Source organism: Grampus griseus (genome assembly GCF_964374135.1).
Source record: "Grampus griseus genome assembly, chromosome: 1".
Taxonomy (NCBI): Eukaryota; Metazoa; Chordata; class Mammalia; order Artiodactyla; family Delphinidae; genus Grampus; species Grampus griseus.
Window position 1 is genome coordinate 162796766 of NC_139017.1, and position 19777 is coordinate 162816542.

The 19777-nt window shown below is 44.0% G+C and overlaps 1 protein-coding gene across 4 annotated transcripts in view; it reads right to left on the minus strand.

Annotated features, from left to right (window-relative positions):
• Nucleotides 1-19777, minus strand: part of DHDDS (dehydrodolichyl diphosphate synthase subunit) — a 28646-nt gene that overhangs the window by 3986 nt on the left and 4883 nt on the right. For all 4 annotated transcript variants that reach the window (XR_014297465.1, XM_082666728.1, XM_082666726.1 and 1 more), the window contains 5 exons: nucleotides 19063-19205; nucleotides 16194-16310; nucleotides 15266-15367; nucleotides 8591-8705; nucleotides 5947-6054 (listed from right to left, as the gene is read on the minus strand). Coding sequence is in view for 3 of the 4 variants with exons in the window: in XM_082666728.1 (XP_082522854.1) it covers nucleotides 5947-6054; nucleotides 8591-8705; nucleotides 15266-15367; nucleotides 16194-16310; nucleotides 19063-19205 (585 nt within the window). In the remaining variant the exon portion in view is untranslated. The remainder of the gene's footprint in view (nucleotides 1-5946; nucleotides 6055-8590; nucleotides 8706-15265; nucleotides 15368-16193; nucleotides 16311-19062; nucleotides 19206-19777) is intronic.

A 19777-nucleotide genomic window follows, 5' to 3' on the forward strand; every position in this document is an offset into this window, starting at 1 on the left:
CAAGACTTTATTGGGGGTATGGAAATGCACAGGACATAGTCACCGCGATCCATGTGCCTACAGGCTGAGTAGGACACAGAGATGTACCCAAATACCATAATACAAGGTGGAATGTGGTAAGGATCATCATGGAGGTAAGAGAAAGGGCCATGCAGTTCAGAGGAAAGAAACTGTGGTTGATGAAGGTCAAGGGGGCAGTGAAATCTCATGGTCAGGCAGAATCTGAGCTGAGCTTTAACCAACGGGGAAGATTCAGATAAAGGTAAAGTGTATGGGGGGAGGAGAATATCAGCGGGGGAATAATGGGCTACTATAGATCACTCAGGAAATCAAAGAGCGTGATCAGGCCAGTGTGAGTCTGCCTGGAATACTGGGTTTGAGAAGTTTCTGTCCAGAGGACTCCCTCACCTCTCCAAACCTCTTTCTTCATCTGCAAAATGGGGACGATAGTGTCCACATCACTGGGTGGTTTGAGGAAAAATGAGATAATGAATGCCCAATCTGGTGCCTGGCTATTAACAGTTAGCCCTTCTTCTGTCACCACTGCTTGTGGATAGGGCTAAGTAGGCTAAGTCCTGGCTGAACAGGGAGGAGGAGGGCACCGAGCCACAGAAGGAGGAAATGCGGAGCTGGTTAAAATTGCTCCATGAGGCTCAGGCTTTTTCCAAATGGCAGCCCTAGACTGAGTGCTGAGCAGGGAGGCTGCAGCCAAGCAGACCCTGGCCCCTAATTTGCCAGCAATCAGCGATTCACTGTTAGGATGACAGAGTCAGGGGAGCTCGTAAAGACCATGAGCTCTAGCCTTCTCATTGTACAGACAAGGACACCAAGGCTGAGGTGGGGAGGGGCCTGGCCTAGGTCACACAGTGGTTTGAAGTTCCCTTGGTTTCTCCACTAAGATAACTTTTTTTTTTTTGCGGTACGCAGGCCTCTCACTGCTGTGGCCTCTCCCGTTGCGGAGCACACGCTCCGGACGCACAGGCTCAGTGGCCATGGCTCACGCACCCAGCCACCCCGCGGCATGTGGGATCTTCCCAGACCGGGGCACGAACCCGCGTCCCCTGCATCGGCAGGAGGACTCTCAACCACTGCGCCACCAGGGAAGCCCTAAGATAACTTCGTGAAAGATCTTTGGGAAATGTGTTTCGTGCCTCTGGATAAGCTGTACTTTCTAGGGGTGGAGTGGGGAACCAGTGGCCTGCATCTGGGCACCTCTGTGCAACCTCCACATGGTCTAGATCTACCTCCCTATCTCAAAGGTGTTGTAAGTTCTTCTCAGGTACTCAGCCTCTGAAAATCTAGGCTAATGGAAGTCCTAATAGTCAATTTCTCTCTCCCTGACCATACTGTCTACTTTCCCTGTATAATGACCTATCAGGGGAGAGGGCGTTAATAATTACCTTAGACACTTCTTATGCAGACCTTATGTGGTCTTGGTGTCAGGGCTCCAAGGAGCTCCTTTTGAGAAATGGGGCCCGAACCTATTAATATAAATCTCTCCTGGGCATTAAGCCTCTCTGCTCTTGTTCTCTCCTCAGCAGAATTAGAGAACAAGATGTAATAGCCCCTCCAGTATATAAACCCTCAAGTCCTCTGACCTCACTGGGGCATGGAGAGGATGCAGGTCTTGGGTTTCAAAACATTCATTAGCTAATGACAAGTCTTCCCAAAAGTCCCCATTTGCCACAATCAATATGCCCAGGTCAGTGGCATGGGGGGGTGCATTTCTGAGGGTTGTTAGAGACAGTACCTCTTGCTGGAAACATGATGTTTTGATGAGCACCCAGAGTCTCCCTGCTAAGGGAACTGTACTGGCGATGGGATGAGCGGGATGCTAAGTGTCTGTGGTTTTTCTGGAGACAGATGAAGTCTGAAGAGCCCAGAGACATACATTGTGAACGATATTGGCCACCAGTCTCTGAAAATGAACTCTGTTCCAGCGCTTTTAGTGTATTAGCTTACTGAAGACTTATCACAAACCTGTGAGGCAGGTATTATTATTATCATTACTCCCCTCATTTTACAGAGGAGAAAAGTGATTCTCTGAAGGGTTAAGTAATTGCCCAGTCAGTCACACAGCTAGAAGGCTGTGCCATGACTCAAAGTCAGGAATGTCTGAGACAATAGCTGAAGTTATTAACTTCTCTTGAGAAGAAGATAGTGACTACCTGAAGAGCACTAGAAATAAAATGGTTGATTGTTCCACCCTGGCGTTTAACCTCTGACAAATGCATCAAAGGAAGTTTAGTGGGAATATGTGTATTCTCCCTCTATATCATTACAGATTAAGTGGACCGAACACTTATTCCTCATCTCTGTCAAAGATCCCCCCCATGGACCTACCATCCATGCAGCCTGTAACTGAGGATCAGTGGCTCTGTACTGCTGCCCACCCCTTCCTTGCCCTAATTTTCTATCTGTCCTACTGTGTCATAGTCGAGATTTCTTCCATTTGCCAGCCCCCATTCTCTAAGACTGATGGGTGACCACCTGGAAACTGCCATGGTCCCTTCAGATACCAAGGTCTAGCCTCCAACAATTTGTAGCTGAGTCCCTGTTTCCATTAGCATCCATCAGCTGCCCTCATCCCAGTGAGCTACTATAGATCAAGAACCCAACTCCCTGCCCTGGCTTCCTGCAGGGAATGGGGACATACTGGGCTGGGCTTAGAGACAGAGCAGCTTAGAATTTAACAATGGGAATTTGGGAGATGGGTCAAGAACACAGATGTGGAGGCAGAATACCAAAGGGTTTGGGAACAAGGAACTGTGAAGAGTCCAGTTTGGTGATGATACAGGATACATACAAGGGAGATATTAGAAAGATCAGCTCTCTGGTCTGAGGCCAAACTGGCCAGGATGTTGTCAGTCTGGATTGTACGCTTAGTGCTTCTGCTGAGGTGCTAAGATTTCTAGAAACAGAGTTTGAGGGCTCCTGGGTAGAGGAAATCTGGCCAAAACCTCTATGAGGTCTGCTGAAAAAAGGTTCAGGGCAGTCAGCATCTCTGTTATTACTTTGGTTTCCTCACTCTAAAAATGGGGGCAATTAATAATAGTATCTACCTTACAGAACTACATAGAATATAAGTAAAAGGATGCCTGATACGTAAGAACTCAATAAATGTTTGAAATTATGATTCTTAGGTATCAAATGAAACTCTTAATGGCTGTCCTCAAACACGTTCCACCCCATCCTAGGAAACGGCAGAGCCATCTACCCAGCTGCCCAGGCCAAAACCTAAATGTTTTGGTTCCTAATAACATTAACATTTTACTCATTTGTTTTATCCTACAAGATGAATAAAAGAGTTTCAGAGTTACATCATCAACATTACCATTAATAAACCTAAGTAATGTTTAAGTTAGCTTTCCAGTTTGTATTATCCTTAGAATATATCCCACCAAAAATATATAGTCAGAGAACTATGTTCAGGTAACTGGAATTAATCCCTTTCACTGGGGGTTATATTATCAACTTAGTTTCATTTGTTCCTGTTTTAACTTTTGTTTTTCCTCCATCTCAGTCCACTCAGCCCTCCCCTTCTCTACAGCTGCAACCCCACCTTGAGGCACATTCTCCCACCTGGACTACTGTAGGAGTTTGGTCTCTGACTCCTGCCCTCTGAAAATCCTGCGTGATTTTTACAAAATATAAATCAGATCCTGTCACTCCCCTGATCAAAAGTCTTCAGATGTGTCATCATGGCCTACAAGGCCCTCAGTGATCAGAGGCCTGACTCCTACCCAGCCTCATCCCACATCCTTCTCCCTCATGTGTGCTGACCTCTTTCTTTGTTCTTCCAAGACCTAAACTTTATAACTTTAGTATCCTTGCCCTTGCTGCTCCCTCTGCAGAGAATAATTCTTTCCCCCTGGATTTTTACCCATCTGGCTATCTCTCATCTCTAATATAATGGCTTAAAAAAGACCTCCTTAGAGAGGCCTTCCTTGACTGCTTTATTCAGCACCTCCTGCTCTCTTCATTACCTTCTAGCATATCACCCTATTTTCTTCATTGCCTTATTACAATCTGAAATTATTGTATAAACTTGTTTACTTATTATCTGTCTCCTCAAGTAAAAATACAAGCTCCATGAAGGTAGGGATCTTGTCTGGCCAACTAACTGCTTGACTCTCTTGTGCCTAATACTAACATAGTGCCTGACTCAGACCAGGTACTCAGTAATAGACATTTATGAAATGAGTGAAACTTGAGGTAATTCCTCCAATAGCCATGTGGGAAAGTATCTGAGAAACCTGAAATTACTAAAAGACTTCTCAGCAGCCAACTCAGAGACAAGAATATCCATACACAAAAGCTCGTGCACCAAGATCCTCTGGGCTTCATGCAAGGCCAGTTTACTCTCACTTTACAGACAACTCTAACAAGCTTGGTTGCCTGGTTTCCTTGCCTGTAGCTGATTTAAAACTGGAAATAGGAAGAGAAGGGAAGAAGGGATGCTGTCAAAATTAGCCATTGACCATATACAAGAAATCCCAAAGCCAAGTATTTTGGGACAATCTAGCTTAGAGAAAGAGTCCCACCCTTCAAGGCCATCCTGCACAGTGAAGTACTTCAAGAGGGCAGTTACTAACAATATTATCGTTATCAGCATCATTAGAATGTGATTATTCTAATCATCATCATTATTAGCAAGTGCCTGGTATACAGAAGGTGTTAATGAATTACGCACAAGACCTGTTTCAGAACGTTTTCTATCAAAATAGGATTTAAAAAAGTTTTAGTTCTTAACGGGAGACTTGGTCATGTGGAAAAATCTGATATTCATTCCTCTTTGACAGTGGATAATTGAGACTTTGCTGTTTTTCCTTTTACTTGAACTTAACTTCCTTTTTCAAATTCTGAGACTAAGTGATCAAGCACATGACCAAACCTTCATGATTTGATTGACTTATTCCAGGAGTTCTGGACTTGGGATTCATGGAAAGATTTCAGGAGTTATGTGAACCCCCAGAAGTAGTTTATGTGTTAAAGGGATTAATGTAATTCTATGCAAAATGCCATGTGTTAGAGTGATCTTTGCAATTTTTCTAGGGAGATGGTCTACGGCTTTCGTTAGCTTCTCCAAGGAGTCTGCGATGCCAAGGGGACCGAAAAGCCCTGACTTAGATCATTATTTCCTCCTGGCCATTATCTCTCCAGACTCAAGAAGCATCACCAGCTTTGGGTTTAAAATTCTGTGACCTTGGGACAATTTCCCTGCCCCTCTGTTGCCATATCTGAAAAACAAGGACGCCAAGCCTGCTGGATTGCTGGAAGGGTTAAATAAGAAAACTTACATGAAAACACCAAAGTGCCTTAATAGACCCTCAATACGTTAGCTGCCACCACCACACACACTGCCATTATTATTAAGAGTCCTAATCAGACGTAGGTGACTCTGCCTCCTAATGAAACCTGTTTCAAGATCTGGTGATCAAAACTGAAAGCAGAACTTCAAGTCTTGGTAGAACACAGTTTCATAAAAAGACAGTGCTATTTCATTTTTAATCCCTCTGGAAGCATCTTGGATTTTGTATACTTCCACTTCTACAATCTTTTATTAGGCCAATTCCTTCAGGGAATAATGGCCAATCTCTCTGAGAAGCCTTTCCTGGGTTTCCATAGTAAAGAGATTAAAGATTTATAACTTGAATCCCAGTTCCATCTTTTATTGGTTATGTGTCCTTAGCTAAATAATTTTGATTTACTCATTTGCACAAATGGGGCTAATAATACCTAGCTCATTGGGTTCTTGGGAACATTGAATGAGATAGTGCATATAAACTGTTCACAGTGCCTGACACATAGTAAATACTCAGTAAGTGGTAGCTACTCATCATTAACATGATTATTAGCAAGTGCCTGACATATATAGCCGTGGGTGGTCATCAATGCTAACCTTTTCTTCCATTCCATCCAGTCAGGCCAGCCCTGAACTCTTACCTGAAGCATGCTATGGTTCATCTGGAACTGCAGGATGGCCTCACAGAGGTTCCAAAACGTGTATTCTGGCCACAGAACAGGCTGGAACACCAAGCAGGAGTGGGAGGTCTGGGAAAGGTGGGGAAGGAAGAGAGTATGGTTTAATAACATGTTACTGGAACACATCCCTGGTCAGGCTCCAAAGAAAGAGCAGGCTGATCACACCCAGAGATGAGGTTGGACAGGCATCCTGAGCTGCAGCTGCTGCTGCCAGCCCGGATTCACTCACTAATAGGGGGACGGGTCATCTGAGGCAGTAAAATCACCTGCCTGTAGCAAGGCAGAACCAAACCGAGACTAGATCAACATTTCCACCAGGATTTTTCTAAGCCAATTTTAGGACTATGAAATAACATCTAGATTATGTTACTGGCTCCTGGCCCTTAGAGGTCATCTGGGAGACACAGTGTCTGATAAAAGTTAGCAATGAACAAATGGTAGCTGTCATTGTTATTTTTAAGTAGCAGAGTATGGGACAATGGTTAAGAGCATGGGCTCTGGGGCCCGACTGCCTGGCTTTGAATTCTGGCTCCACCGTTTACCATCTACTTGACCTCAGGCAAGTTACTTAACTTCTCTGGGCCTCAGTGTCCGCAACTGTAAAACTGGGTAATAAGAATAACTAGTTTTTAAGGTACTGTGAAAATTTAACAAGATAACATACATAAAGCAGAGCAAAGAGCTGGGTGAACTTTTAACAATAATCACTGATATAAGACTCCCTTTTGGAACATTCTTGACAGCCACTGCTTGACACCTTTAGTGGTGAGGAATTCAGTGCCTCAAGGGGGATAACTTTAGCTGTCAGATAGCTCATTAAGTTAAACCAATGTCACCTACCAAGGTCTCAGGTCGTTTCTCTGGAACAACTTTATTTCTTCTTCAAAGTGACAGTCTTTCAAATATTTGAAGGCTAGCTTAGAACTGCCTGTTATCTGTTCCCAAGGTTGTAATGACTTGTTCACTTGTCTTTTCCAACAAACTGTAAGTTTTAAGATAGTAGGGATTGGGCTTCCCTGGTGGCACAGTGGTTAAGAATCCACCTGCCAATGCAGGAGACACGGGTTCGGGCCCTGGTCCGGGAAGATCCCACATGCTTCGGAGCAACTAAGCCCGTGCGCCACAACTACCGAGCCTGCGCTCTAGAGTTTTCGAGCCACAGCTACTGAAGCCCACGCACCTAGAGCCCGTGCTCCGCAACAAGAGAAGCCACCACAATGACAAGCCCACGCACTGCAACAAAGAGTATCCCCCGCTCACGGCAACTAGAGAAAGCCCACACACAGCAACGAAGACCCAACGCAGCCATAAATAAGTAAGTAAGTAAGTAAGTAAATAAATAAATGATAATAGGGATTATTTCTAACTTGGTTACTGCCATATTTCCAGCACAAAGGAGGAACTTAATATTTTTTTCCCAAGAGAATAAACTATTACCATTCTTCTCTTTCCCAGACCATTATTCTTCACTCATTCCTTATAGCAGCGGTCCCCAACCTTTCTGGTGCCAGGGACCGGTTTCATGGAAGACAATTTTTCCACGGACAGGGTGGGGTGGGGGGATTGATGGATGGTTCAGGCAGGAATGCGAGCGATGGGGAGTGGCAGATGAAGCTTCGCTTGCTCGCCCGCTGCTCACCTCCTGCTGTGCGCCCGGTTCCTAACAGGCCGCAGGCTGGTAGTGGTCCGCAGCCCAGGGCTTGGGGACCCCTGCCTTATAGGACATGAGCTTCAGACTCCTTGCCATCCAGGCTGGCCTCTTCTGCTAAGTCCTCTAGTTTACCAGTGCAATCTCTTAAAACCCAGTGCCCAGAAGTAAACTCTCTAGACATAATCTGACCAGCAGAATGGGCCATAAAACCACAAGCTGCACATTATACTGCTTTCAATATAGCCAAATACTAAAAGTATCTTCAGTAGCTAAATCTTGTTAGTTCACTCTTAAGACTATGGTCCATTAAAATTTCCAGAACTTTACCATGTGAATTGCTTCCAAGCTGAGTTTCTCCCTTCAGCCTCTCCTTGAACAAGATTTCCCCCAGCCAAGTGCTACTCAGGGGCCAACTTAACAGATGATGGAGATTTTCAAGCAAAGACAAACTTATTTGGATATGGGCTTTTAGAGAACTACCTACACTGGGATAACTGAGCTGATAGGCAATGGCAGGCCCTGAAGAAAGAGTCTGCATACAGTTTATATCTCCTGTGGCCTGTGCTTGTGTAGATGCCGCCCTTTATTCTAAAGGCGAGAAATTAGTAAATGCAAGGCGAGGTTCTAGCCCAGAGGTGCTGGGGGACATGGCAGGTTACCAGGGCAGAAGCTTATGCTCAGGGACCTAAGGCAGAAGTCCAGTTCCTTGAAGAGAGGTACAAGTAAAGCTTTCACCACAGCTGGATAGCCTTGATTCTTCCCCTGGGCACTTTAGACAGCAAGAACTACACAGGCTCACAAAGCCAGGGAAAGATGAGGAAGGGATAGCAAAAGTTACCAGGCACAGCCTGGAGACATTTATCTGGATTTTAGCTGACCCTCCAATCTGTTTTGTGGGTGCAGTCACAGTTTTCAGTTTCGACACAAACAGAACAATGGTTGGAAACGACCTACCTGCCAGAGGAGGAAGTCACTGAGCCTCACTTCCCCAGAAGTCCGTATCAAGATGTCAGGATGAGGAGAGTGGTTGGTATAAAGGCACTTATCCAGCAGAGACTCAGAGACATCGCTAAGGTGAGTGGGGAAGAGACAAAGATAAGTCCACATCTCTTTTTGGATTATTCTCATGGTGAACTTCCTTACATAAAGCTTCCCAGTTTACAGAATACCATCAACTACATTAGCCAATACTACCTGGTATGTAGAAGGCCCTCAGCAAATGCTTGATAAATTAATGAATGGTTTCAATCCTCACAACTACATTAGGTACTTCTGTCCTCACTTTATAGATAAGGAAACTGAGGCTCAGAGAAGATGAAATGTTCGCCCAAAGCCATTTAGTTGCAGCCTAAAACCAGATGCACCCACCAGAATATGTGTTGTCCTTCACTTAAAACACTTGTTTTTAAAATGGATACACCCTATGACTCTGCAATTTGATGAAATACTATGCAACTGTTTTTTTTTTAAATAAATTTATTTATTTTTGGCTGCATTGGGTCTTCGTTGCTGCGCATGGGCTTTTCTCTAGTTGCGCTGCACAGGCCTCTCATTGCGGTGGCTTCTCTTGTTGCAGAGCACAGGCTGTAGGCGCGCGGGCTTCAGTAGTTGTGGCACATGGGCTCAGTAGTTGTGGCTCGCGGTCTCTAGAGTGCAGGCTCAGTAGTTGTGGCACACGGGCTTAGTTGCTCCACGGCATGTGGGATCTTCCTGGCCCAGGGCTCGAACCCGTGTCCCCTGTGTTGGCAGGCGGATTCCTAACCACTGCGCCACCAGGGAAGCCCCCTATGCAACTGTTTTTAATAGAGGTAAATCTAAATGCATGGACTTGGAAAGATGTCTAAGATGTAATATTAAATGAAAGAAAGCACATTTCAGAAAAAATACAGTGTGGAAAATACACACACACACTTACTCACACATGCGAATACATGTATATATAAACAAAGAACAAAATCTAGAAAGGCATACACCATTCTATTAATGGTGATTACCTCTGGAAGGTTGGATAAGAAGGAAATACTATCTCTTTTTACTTTATATACTTCTGTTATTGTTTGAATTTATGATAGAGAACATTTTTAAAACCTTAAATTTGGGCTTCCCTGGTGGTGCAGTGGTTGGGAGTCTGCCTGCCGATGCAGGGGACACCGGTTCGTGCCCCGGTCCAGGAAGATTCCACATGTCGCGGAGTGGCTGGGCCCGTGGGCCATGGCCGCTGAGCCTGCGCGTCCGGAGCCTGTGCTCCGCAACGGGAGAGGCCACAGCAGTGAGAGGCCCGCGTATCGCAAAACAAACAAACAAAAAAACAAAAAAACTTAAATTTAAGTCATATGGACCGTGAAACACTGCAAAACATCCACTTTACTTAGGATTTGAAAAAACAGCAAAATGATGAGCCCTCTTGTGTTTGATAAGAGCTACTTTCCCAAGCAGACAGATACTCAGAAAGGAGACGGAATGAAGGAAGAATGGGGACTGGCAGCACTCATCTTAAGTTAAACTCTCCAGTCCATGGAAAGAGGGTATTTGCAAGACTGGTGTGTGGTGGTTCCAAGAATACTGTTTATCTATCCTGCCAAGTATCCAGAGGCAGGATTCAGAATCTCCAGGTGGTAACAGCTGCATCTTAGGAAGGGTCTAGAAGACAAAATTTCTGTGTGGGAACATTTTCCTGGGAGCATAGTCAAAAAAAAGCAGAGATCTGGGCTGAGTGTTCAGAACAAAGATCTACACTTACTAGCTGTGTGCCTTTGGGTAAGTTACTCCATCTCTCAGTCATCTTTTTGCAAACCACAGAGGGAGCTTTATTTTCTGTACCGTCATATGGTAAATAATATTCACTTATGACTGGGCAATAGGAAGGGCTCTGGTTCAGATTTCCCTGATAATTTCCCTGAGTCTTGTCTTGATAGCATGATCTTAATTCTTTAATTAAGAATGTGAAACCTGGGAGTTCCCTGGTGGTCTAGTGGTTAGGATTTGGCACTTTCACTGCCATGGCCTGGGTTCAATCCCTGGTCGGGGAATTGAGATCCTATAGGCCACATGGAGCAGCCCCCCCCCCCAAAAAAAAAAAGTGAAACCCTGTGCAATCAACAATTTCTCAGCTCTCTTATTTTTGAAATGGCACATTTGTCCTATCTACTTATAGGTTATTGTGAGAGTCAAATCAAATGAAATAACAGATTTGAGTGTACCTTGGGAACTATAAAGTACTACATAAATAAGAGGAATAAAGGTTATTTCCAGACCCACTACCTTGCTGTGGGACTTTGGATCCCCACATAACCCCTCTGAATTTCAAATGTGTCTGCATTTTTTTTTTTGGCCGCGCCGCACAGCATCGGAATGACATGCAGATTTCAATTCCCCAACCAGAGATCGAACCCGCAGCCCTGCAGTGGAAGTGCGGAGTCTTAACCACTGCAGCACCAGGGAAGCCCGTCAATGAAACTTTTCAAACCTTCGTTAACTGGTCTTATAAAATAAGACAAATAATAGTCACTACCTTATATGAAAATTAGATGAGAATATGCATGATAAACTCCTACTAGTCTCATGCCTGCCTCATAATAAGATCTGATGACTACTGTTTATTTATTTTTAGTACATATATATATACACACACACACACACACACACACACACACACACACACACACACACACACACACACACACACACACACACACACACACACATATTTTTTTTTGGCGGTACACGGGCCTCTCACTGTTGTGGCCTCTCCCGTTGCGGAGCACAGGCTCTGGACGTGCAGGCTCAGCAGCCATGGCTCATGGGCCTAGCCGCTGCACGGCATGTGGGATCTTCCCGGACTGGGGCACGAACCCGTGTCCCCTGCATCAGCAGGCAGACTCTCAACCACTGCGCCACCAGGGAAGCCCCTTTAGTATATTTTTTTGATGTGGACCATTTTTTTTTTTAAAGTCTTTATTGAATTTGTTATAATATTGCTTCTGTTTTATGTTTTGGTTTTTTGGCCATGGGGCATGTGGGATCTTAGCTCGTGACTAGGGATCAAACCCACATCCTGTGCATTGGAAGGCGAAATCTTACCCACTGGACAGTCACGGAAGTCCCTGATAACTATTAGTTATTAATTTTTATTTTTATACTGTGTTTTTGTTCATTTCAACCCTCCTATAAGGCAGTCAGTATGCCATAGTGAAAGAGAACACAGGCTCTGGAGCCAGGTTGGAAATCCTGGTCAACTGTGTGAACTTGGACAAGTTATTTAACCTCACAGCAAGGTTCAATTTATAAAAACAGTGTCTACTTCAAAGGGCCTAAGGATTAAATGAAATAATGTACATGGAATACTTAGCAAGTGCTGGGCACAGAGTAAATGCTTAGTAAACATTAGCAATTATTATTATTTATTTTTTTTTTATTTTATTTTATTTTTTTTTTTTGCGGTACTCGGGCCTCTCACTGCTGTGGCCTCTCCCGTTGCGGAGCACAGGCTCCGGATGCGCAGGCTCAGCGGCCATGGCTCACGGGCCCAGCCGCTCCGCGGCATGTGGATCCTCCCGGACCGGGGCACGAACCCGCGTCTCCTGCATCAGCAGGCAGACTCTCAACCACTGCACCACCAGGGAAGCCCGGCAATTATTATTAACACTATTGTTTTAAGAGGAAGACAGAGGCCTACAGATGGTCAAGACCTGCTCAAGAGAGTTTATTAACTATCATTTATGCTAAATCTAATTCCTTCTTTTATAATTTGAGATTCAAAAAACAATCTGTTAAAATGACTGGTAGAAAAAAATATATTACCCTGGAAGAAAGGAAAATGAGGAGTTGGATGGTGGTGATGAGAATAGAAAAATTCCAGTTATGGGAAGGGTAGAGCCTGACTGTAATTAACTCATTGACTCTCTGTTATAAATATGGATTTGTCTAAAGCTGAATAATGTAAAAAGCACTGCCTCAGGCCCTGATCAGCCCAGTCTGAGTTGAACACCAAGCTTCCTGAGCTGATGGGTTGAGACATCAGCCTCCTTACCCTAGCAACCCGCCCAGTCCACGCCATGTCTGCATGACTAACCCACACAGGCAAGTTACTAAACCATGCAGGGCAGAGAAAACGGATATGAGAAATCTAGCTGGGCAAGAAGCAGGGGGTCAGTGGCTACTGCAATGTGGTATCAGTATAAATCACACTGCACTAAGAGGCAAGATCAGAGTTCTAGTTCCAGGCATGAATGCATATTAAATCTGCTTGCTAAATAGCTTTTTTTCTTTTTAGCATAAACATTTGTCCCTTATTTTTTTAAATATATTATTTAATTTATACAAAAAATTATATAAAAGATTAATCGTAAAGCACTAAGAATAAAATGAACTATGAAATCATTCCCCAAGCCAAGAATCAGAAAATTATCAAGAACTTTCATCTACTTATATATCCCTCATCTACTTATATCTCATCTTCCTGCCCAGCCCCCATACCGCCAACTTAACCAGTATCTTAATGTTTCTCCCCCAATGGCTAATTTTCGATCCACATATTAATTGACCTCTCTACAGCATTTGACATTGTTGCTCCCACCAATGCACACCCGCCACACCACCTGCGCTAACAAACACCCTCTTTTCTTGGCTTCTGTAATACTGGCAGCCCTTTTGTTTCTACCTTTCTGGTTGTTGATTCTCTTTTTTCCTTAAGGCTCATTTTCCTCTACCCAGCCAGTAAAACTTATGAGTTTCTCAAAACTCCATCCTAGGGCTTCCCTGGTGGCACAGTGCTTGAGAGTCCGCCTGCCGATGCAGGGGACACGGGTTCGTGCCCCGGTCCGGAAAGATCCCACATGCCGCAGAGCGGCTACACCCATGAGCCAGGGCCACTGAGCCTGCGTGTCCGGAGCCTGTGCTCCACAACGGGAGAGGCCACAACAGTGAGAGGCCCGCGTACCGCAAAAAAAAAAAAAAAAAAAAAAAAAAAAAAAAAAAAAAAAAAAAAACTCCATCCTAGGCCCTCTCTTCTCACTCTAGACTCTCCCTTAGATTCCTCATGCTCTCTCTTTGCTTCAGTTACCAGACTGCTATCTCCAGTCCCCACTTCTCTCTACTGTCAACCTGATATCTGTGTTCAACATCTATAATATATCCCAAACCAAACTCCTGACTTTCTTCCTCAAACTGCAGCCTCTCAGGGTTCTCAGCACAGCGAAGGGCACCACTGTCCACTGTTTTATAAGTCAAAAACCCTGGAGTCACCATAACACATCCTTGTCCCAGAGTCAATCCATCAAGTCCTCTCGATTTTTTTTCTCTCTCACTAATATTTTTTTTTTGAATTTTATTTTTTTAATACAGCAGGTTCTTCTTAGTTATCTATTTTATACATATTAGTGTATATACGTCAATCCCAATCTCCCAATTCATCCCACAACCACCGCGCAAGTCCTCTCTATTTGATCTGCTTCATAGCTCTTAATGCAGTCTGTTTGCTCTATTCCACCATCACCACCATAATCCAAGCTCCCTTCCAAGTACTCTCTACTTGAATTATTCCAACAGTATTTGTGCAACCAACAAGCTCCTCATAATACTGCCTCTTTCCCCAGTTACTGCTTATCCTCTCACCCCCTTCTTATGTCATTTATCATTTCCTTTGGGGAGCCTTCCCTACCAGGTCCATTCCTCTTATTATAAATTCTTGTTGAACCATGCATCAATGCCTTTATCATGCTTAGCATCATTATAAATTTATGCTAATTTGTATAATGTTGATAATGTTAATTTCATTCTCACTGAGAAACTTCTTCATTTTTAATTTAGTTTCCCAGGAAAATCGAATTATACCCAAGAAGGGAGTCAGAAAACCTCCTGGGTCCCACAATCCCATATATAATAAAGGTAAGGACAAAAGCTCTGGAATCAGACAGTTTTTGTTAGAAGTCCCAGCTCTGGCACTTACTAGCTGAATGACCTTGGGACAGTCATTTCAATGTGAGCTCAGTTTTCTCATCTATAAAATGGGGAAAAGACTCAAATCTCTTAAACATGAGAATATTAACTTAATCAAATAAACACAGCATAACACATTGCCTGGCTTGTTTTTTGCTACTATTATTTTACTACTGCTGTTGTTAGTTTACTAATATTATTACCAAAGGTTACACTAATAATAACAGGAGAGGGACTGAGCAGACAGATGGCTTCTCAAGTCTCTCCCAGCTCTAGTAATTCTACCGTGTTGCTAACGATGAACAACTTTCTTTTTGAAAAATACCTGGATCTTGCATGAAACTGTAACATGAAAGGCCTAAAGGCCAATACCCCCAACAAGCTGCATTCCTGAAAAATCATTCTTAGAAAAACTCTGCCAAAGGGCCAGCAGGGCATCATGTTTTATTGAATGCCACAGTGTTGCTACAAGCCATGCCATTTTTTCTGGAGCTCCTTGGTTTGTGGTGAACACAGAAATTCTGAAGCAGGCTATAATAAGTCATTCCAAAGCTCTAAGTGCAGGGGACCACCCCTCTCAAATCTTTCCACATACATTCCCGATTTGACTTCTGGCTCAAGTACATGACTTAGGAGGGATTTTATGGTTCGGTGTATGCCTGTTTTCCCTATCATGCTCAATAACTGCGATACCTGGGATCCAGCAGGCCTTGCTCCACTCCCCAGGCCATCTCTCTCACAGCATTGCTGATCTCATGACGGGATGTGTAAGCAAAACAGACGTTCAGGAAACACCTGAGAAGGGAAGAACAGAATAATTTACCAAAGGGGGACAAGGACTAAGGAGTGGAGTCACTTATTACAGAGCACCCCTTCTGTGGTAGAACAAACACACACCAAATGTTAACCATGGATACCTCTGAAAAGCGAGATTATTAATTTTTTGAGTTTTCCAAGTTTTCTTGGGAAAAAAACATATTAGTTTTGTAGTAAGAAAAATACTAACTGACCCTTATTATTCTCCTAATCTTCTTCCCTTCTGCTAACCCCCAGCTTTCAGAGGATGTGAATTCACTGTGATATTAGAACAAGCAAAGAATAGGAAGGAAGTCTGATGTGAAACAAATCCACTGCCAAATATGCATTATATCCCAAAGCCACACATAATGAAGTCTGGATTATTAAACTGTTCTCCTCTGCATCTGCATGCCCTTCCAAGGTCATCCCCTCTATTGGTTAAAGCAGTGGGACAGAAAGAGAATTTCTTGAAGGATCTGTCTTCAGAGACAGGGATAAGGCCTGCTACATTCCCACCCCATTCCCTGTCAATTAAACACACACACACACATATATATAAAAATACATATGTACATGGGGGGCAAGGCACATGAAGGAGGAAGATAAGAAACTGTATGTGTGAGTATACACACATAAAACAAGGTGCTGCAGAACCACCTCTGGTCTGCCCTGCAGATGGAGGAAGAAGTCTCAAGCATCCAAAACCAACTCCTCATTACCTCTTGTACCAAATGCAGACCAAGGAAGGGCCAGGACGTCTCCCTAAAGTTAGCAGGGAGTCATAGATTAATACAGGTCCCTAAGGGGAAATCTGAAAACTTACTTGTTGTAGTTCTTGGTGGCCTGCACAGCCTGTGCAATCAGCTCCTGGAGATCCAAGGGCAACAAATGCAGATCACCCAGGACCCGGATACATACCCCATGCTTCTGCAGTTTCTCCCTGATCAGGGGGGAAAGGAGGCAGGTTTGGGAGGTGGGACAGAGCACCTGCTGAGCTGGAGAAAGCAAAGTGCTTAGCTGATACTCAATTACCAGTTTTTGAGTGCCTTCCTGTGTGTCAGGCACTGATCTACAAGTATTATTTCACTGAATGCCCTCAACAACTCTGAAGGGAGTTTACTACACTCCCTGTTCTACAGCGGGAAACTGAGGCTCAGATAGAATAGTTAGATAGGGATTGCCCAAGGTCATACAGCCATCAAGTGCTGTGTCGGGACAGAATCCCAGGTTTGCCTGATTTGAGAACCCAAACCTCTTTACCACACATTACACCGCCTTGTGTGTCCTTGTCAACAAGTTGCATTTCACGTGTTCTGTGCTGTTTGTCCCATTTTGATGGGTGAATAAACTCCTCAACAGCAGGAGTTGTATTATTGGTTACTTTTGTAACATCTAACATTAATTATATGTTTACTAAGTGCCAGACATTGGTCTAAGTGTTTTACATGCATTCCATCCTTACATCAACCTTTGAGGCAGACACCATTATCATTCCCCTTTTACAGACGAAGAAACTGAGGCACAGGGAGGTTAAGTAATTTGTTCAAGATCAGACATATATATATGGAGGCAGTGTAATGTTGTGATTAAAAAGACAGGCTCTGGAACCAAACTCCCTAAGTTCGATTTCTGGCTTTCTACTCACCAGCTGTCTGATCTTGAACAATTTACTTTGTTCAAATGTTGCTCTGAATAAGAATACCTAGATTCAGGAATTCCACGGTTCCTCCATGGTTCTACTGCAGGGGACACGGGTTTCATCCCTGGTCGGGGAACTAAGACCTTGCATGCTGTGTGGTGTAGCCAAAAAAAAAAAAGAATACCTAGATTCAAGCCCTAGTGCCTAGTGCCACCGATTACTATCTGACCTTGCATAACCACCCCTGTCATACTGTGAAAGTGCTTATTCTCAGACATCAGGCACATGATCTGAGTAAGGAGGTGTAAAAGCCCTGGCAAGGAGCCAGGAGATCTGGGCTCCCAGCCTGGCTCTGCCACTAGCTAGCTGCGTGACCATGGGCAAACCTTTCTCTTCTCTTCACAGTTGGGAAACAGGATTAGTTTCCCAACTGATGAAACTGAACTAGGCCAGTGGTTTTCCAAACTTCTTTTAGCCAAACAAGTCTTTCTTCAAATCAAATCTTAAACAGAAGCCCAACATATAAAATAGATAAATGCAAACAAGCACTGTATACCCCATTCCCTCTGGGTCCTTGCATGCCCACTCCTCACAACTACGGGGTTCTGTGGCACATTGCTGGAAAACCACCACTAAGGTTTCTTCTTGCTCTGCCTAGGACTTAATAACCTAAGACCATCTTCTCTACTCGTGACTGATTAAAACAATCTCAGGAGCACCTCTACTGCCATGGATTTTGATCTTTCAAGAAGTGTTAAGACTGCTTCTTGTCTCTACAGCAGACAACAGCTCAGCTCTAGAGTTAGAAAGACCCTGTGTGTTTTGGCTCTGCCTGATAGCTGTGTGACCCAGGATACACCCCTAAACTTCTCTGGTTTTTACTTTCTTCCTCTCTACAAATGGGATAATAATATCTTTCTCACAGGATAATGTGAATTTTAAATGAGAGTACATGTTAGGCTCAGGGTCTGACACATAGTATAAGCACTTAAAAAAGGTAAGATTAGTGTGAAGTACAGAAGAATTTGAAGAATTTGAACACCTGGAATGTGGCCCCATTACCTCTGTCCCCAGCCCCTTGGGTGTGAATTCTGAGCCACAAGGGAAGGAGTAATGTCTGTGGCCCAGAGACTAATATGGATAGACAGAAGCTTGGCTATGCTCCCCGCACCCTGACCCACACAGGGATGGAAATGACAGACCTGTCCCAGGCCCAGCTCCACTAGAGCTCTAAGCTCTCTGTTCTCTCATCTTCCTGGTCCTGGTGTGGGGAGGAGCTGGGCAGAGAATGGTTGTAATGAACACTTTGGGGCAGTCCTGGCTGAAGAGGGTTCCACGCTGTGAAACAAATAATCTCCACCAAACTTCCACTTTGCCCCATTCTGGCTTTGCTCCCTAAGTTAAGTGTAAACTTAGTGATAGCAAGAACAGTACTGACTCATCCCCATAAAGGGCTTTTATGCATCATCCTGTCCCGTCCAAGGGTATATGCAGGGAAGTACAGTAACTTTTTAGGGATGACTGCATAGCAGAAAATGGCTTTTTCAAAGTCTCTCTCACTCTACTTCCCTGGTCACAGTTCACTGGTCCTGGGGTAGAAATTTGAACTAAGGTGGACCAATTAAGGGTTTTAATTCATTCTGAGCAGCTCTCTTGAAGAAGACAAAGTTAGCCTGTGGAGCAAAGGAAATAAATGTCTGAGGAGGCTCTACCTAATCGATTTCAATTCCTGGCTTCGGTTTTGCCTGAGGTTGGCTATCTGTATCCTTGAATTCTGTGAAATACCTCTATATCCTCAAATAAATAAATAAGGAAGGAAGGAAGGAAGGAAGGAAAGGGAAGGGAAGGGAAGGGAAGGGAGGAAGGGAGGGAGGAAGGGAGGAAGGAAGGAAGGAAGGAAGGAAAACTAGCTTGCCATATTTGCCACTGAAGAGGCCTAACTAACAGTAGAAGGGTTTAGAGTTCCTTAACTAGCCTCAGAAAAGACAGTTGAGGGTTAGGTAAGGCTGGAGGTGGTATAAGAACACAGGCTCCCCCTCTGACAGCATCTTACTTTTCTTCCATCAAGCGGCTGAACTTCTGCCGGGCCAGATCCATTAGCCCATCTACCTCACTCTTGGAGCGTTTGAAGTTCTCAATGCTGAATGCGTAGACCGTCACCTCTAGGACGCCCAGGTTCAAACACCAACGCAGAGTCTGAGAGGGGAGAAGGCAAGGAGCTAGGGTACAAGGAAAGAGCAGGAAGGGAAACAGGAGATGCCTCAGCCCCGACTCAGTGAGAGACAGACTTTTCTCCTCCCCAAACTGGGTAAAGCTAGGATAATACCAATGCCTCTCTCAGAATAATGAACCAAATAAGCAGAAAGCTACCACCTGAGAGACTGAAAAATGTGAACTTAATGAGTACTATTATGCTGATGCTATTGTGGTTTACTGGAAAGAGCTCTTCACTGAGAGAATAAATATCTAGGTTCCAGTCTCTCACTCCATCAAGCACTTGCTATGTGACTGCAGGCATATCATTTAACCTCTCAGGGCCTAAGTCTCCTTATCTGTAAAATAGGATCACAATCCATCCCTCACAAGGTGGCTAAAGATACATAAACACACAAGGTATTACTACTCACAGCATAACATCATTATTCCAATAGACTGAGAGGCTGATGAGTTATAAGAATAAAAGCAACAATCGCACAGCTGTGTATCATTTAAGTCTGCAAAGGGTTTTCACATACATTATTTCATCTGATTCTTCAAGCTACCCCTTG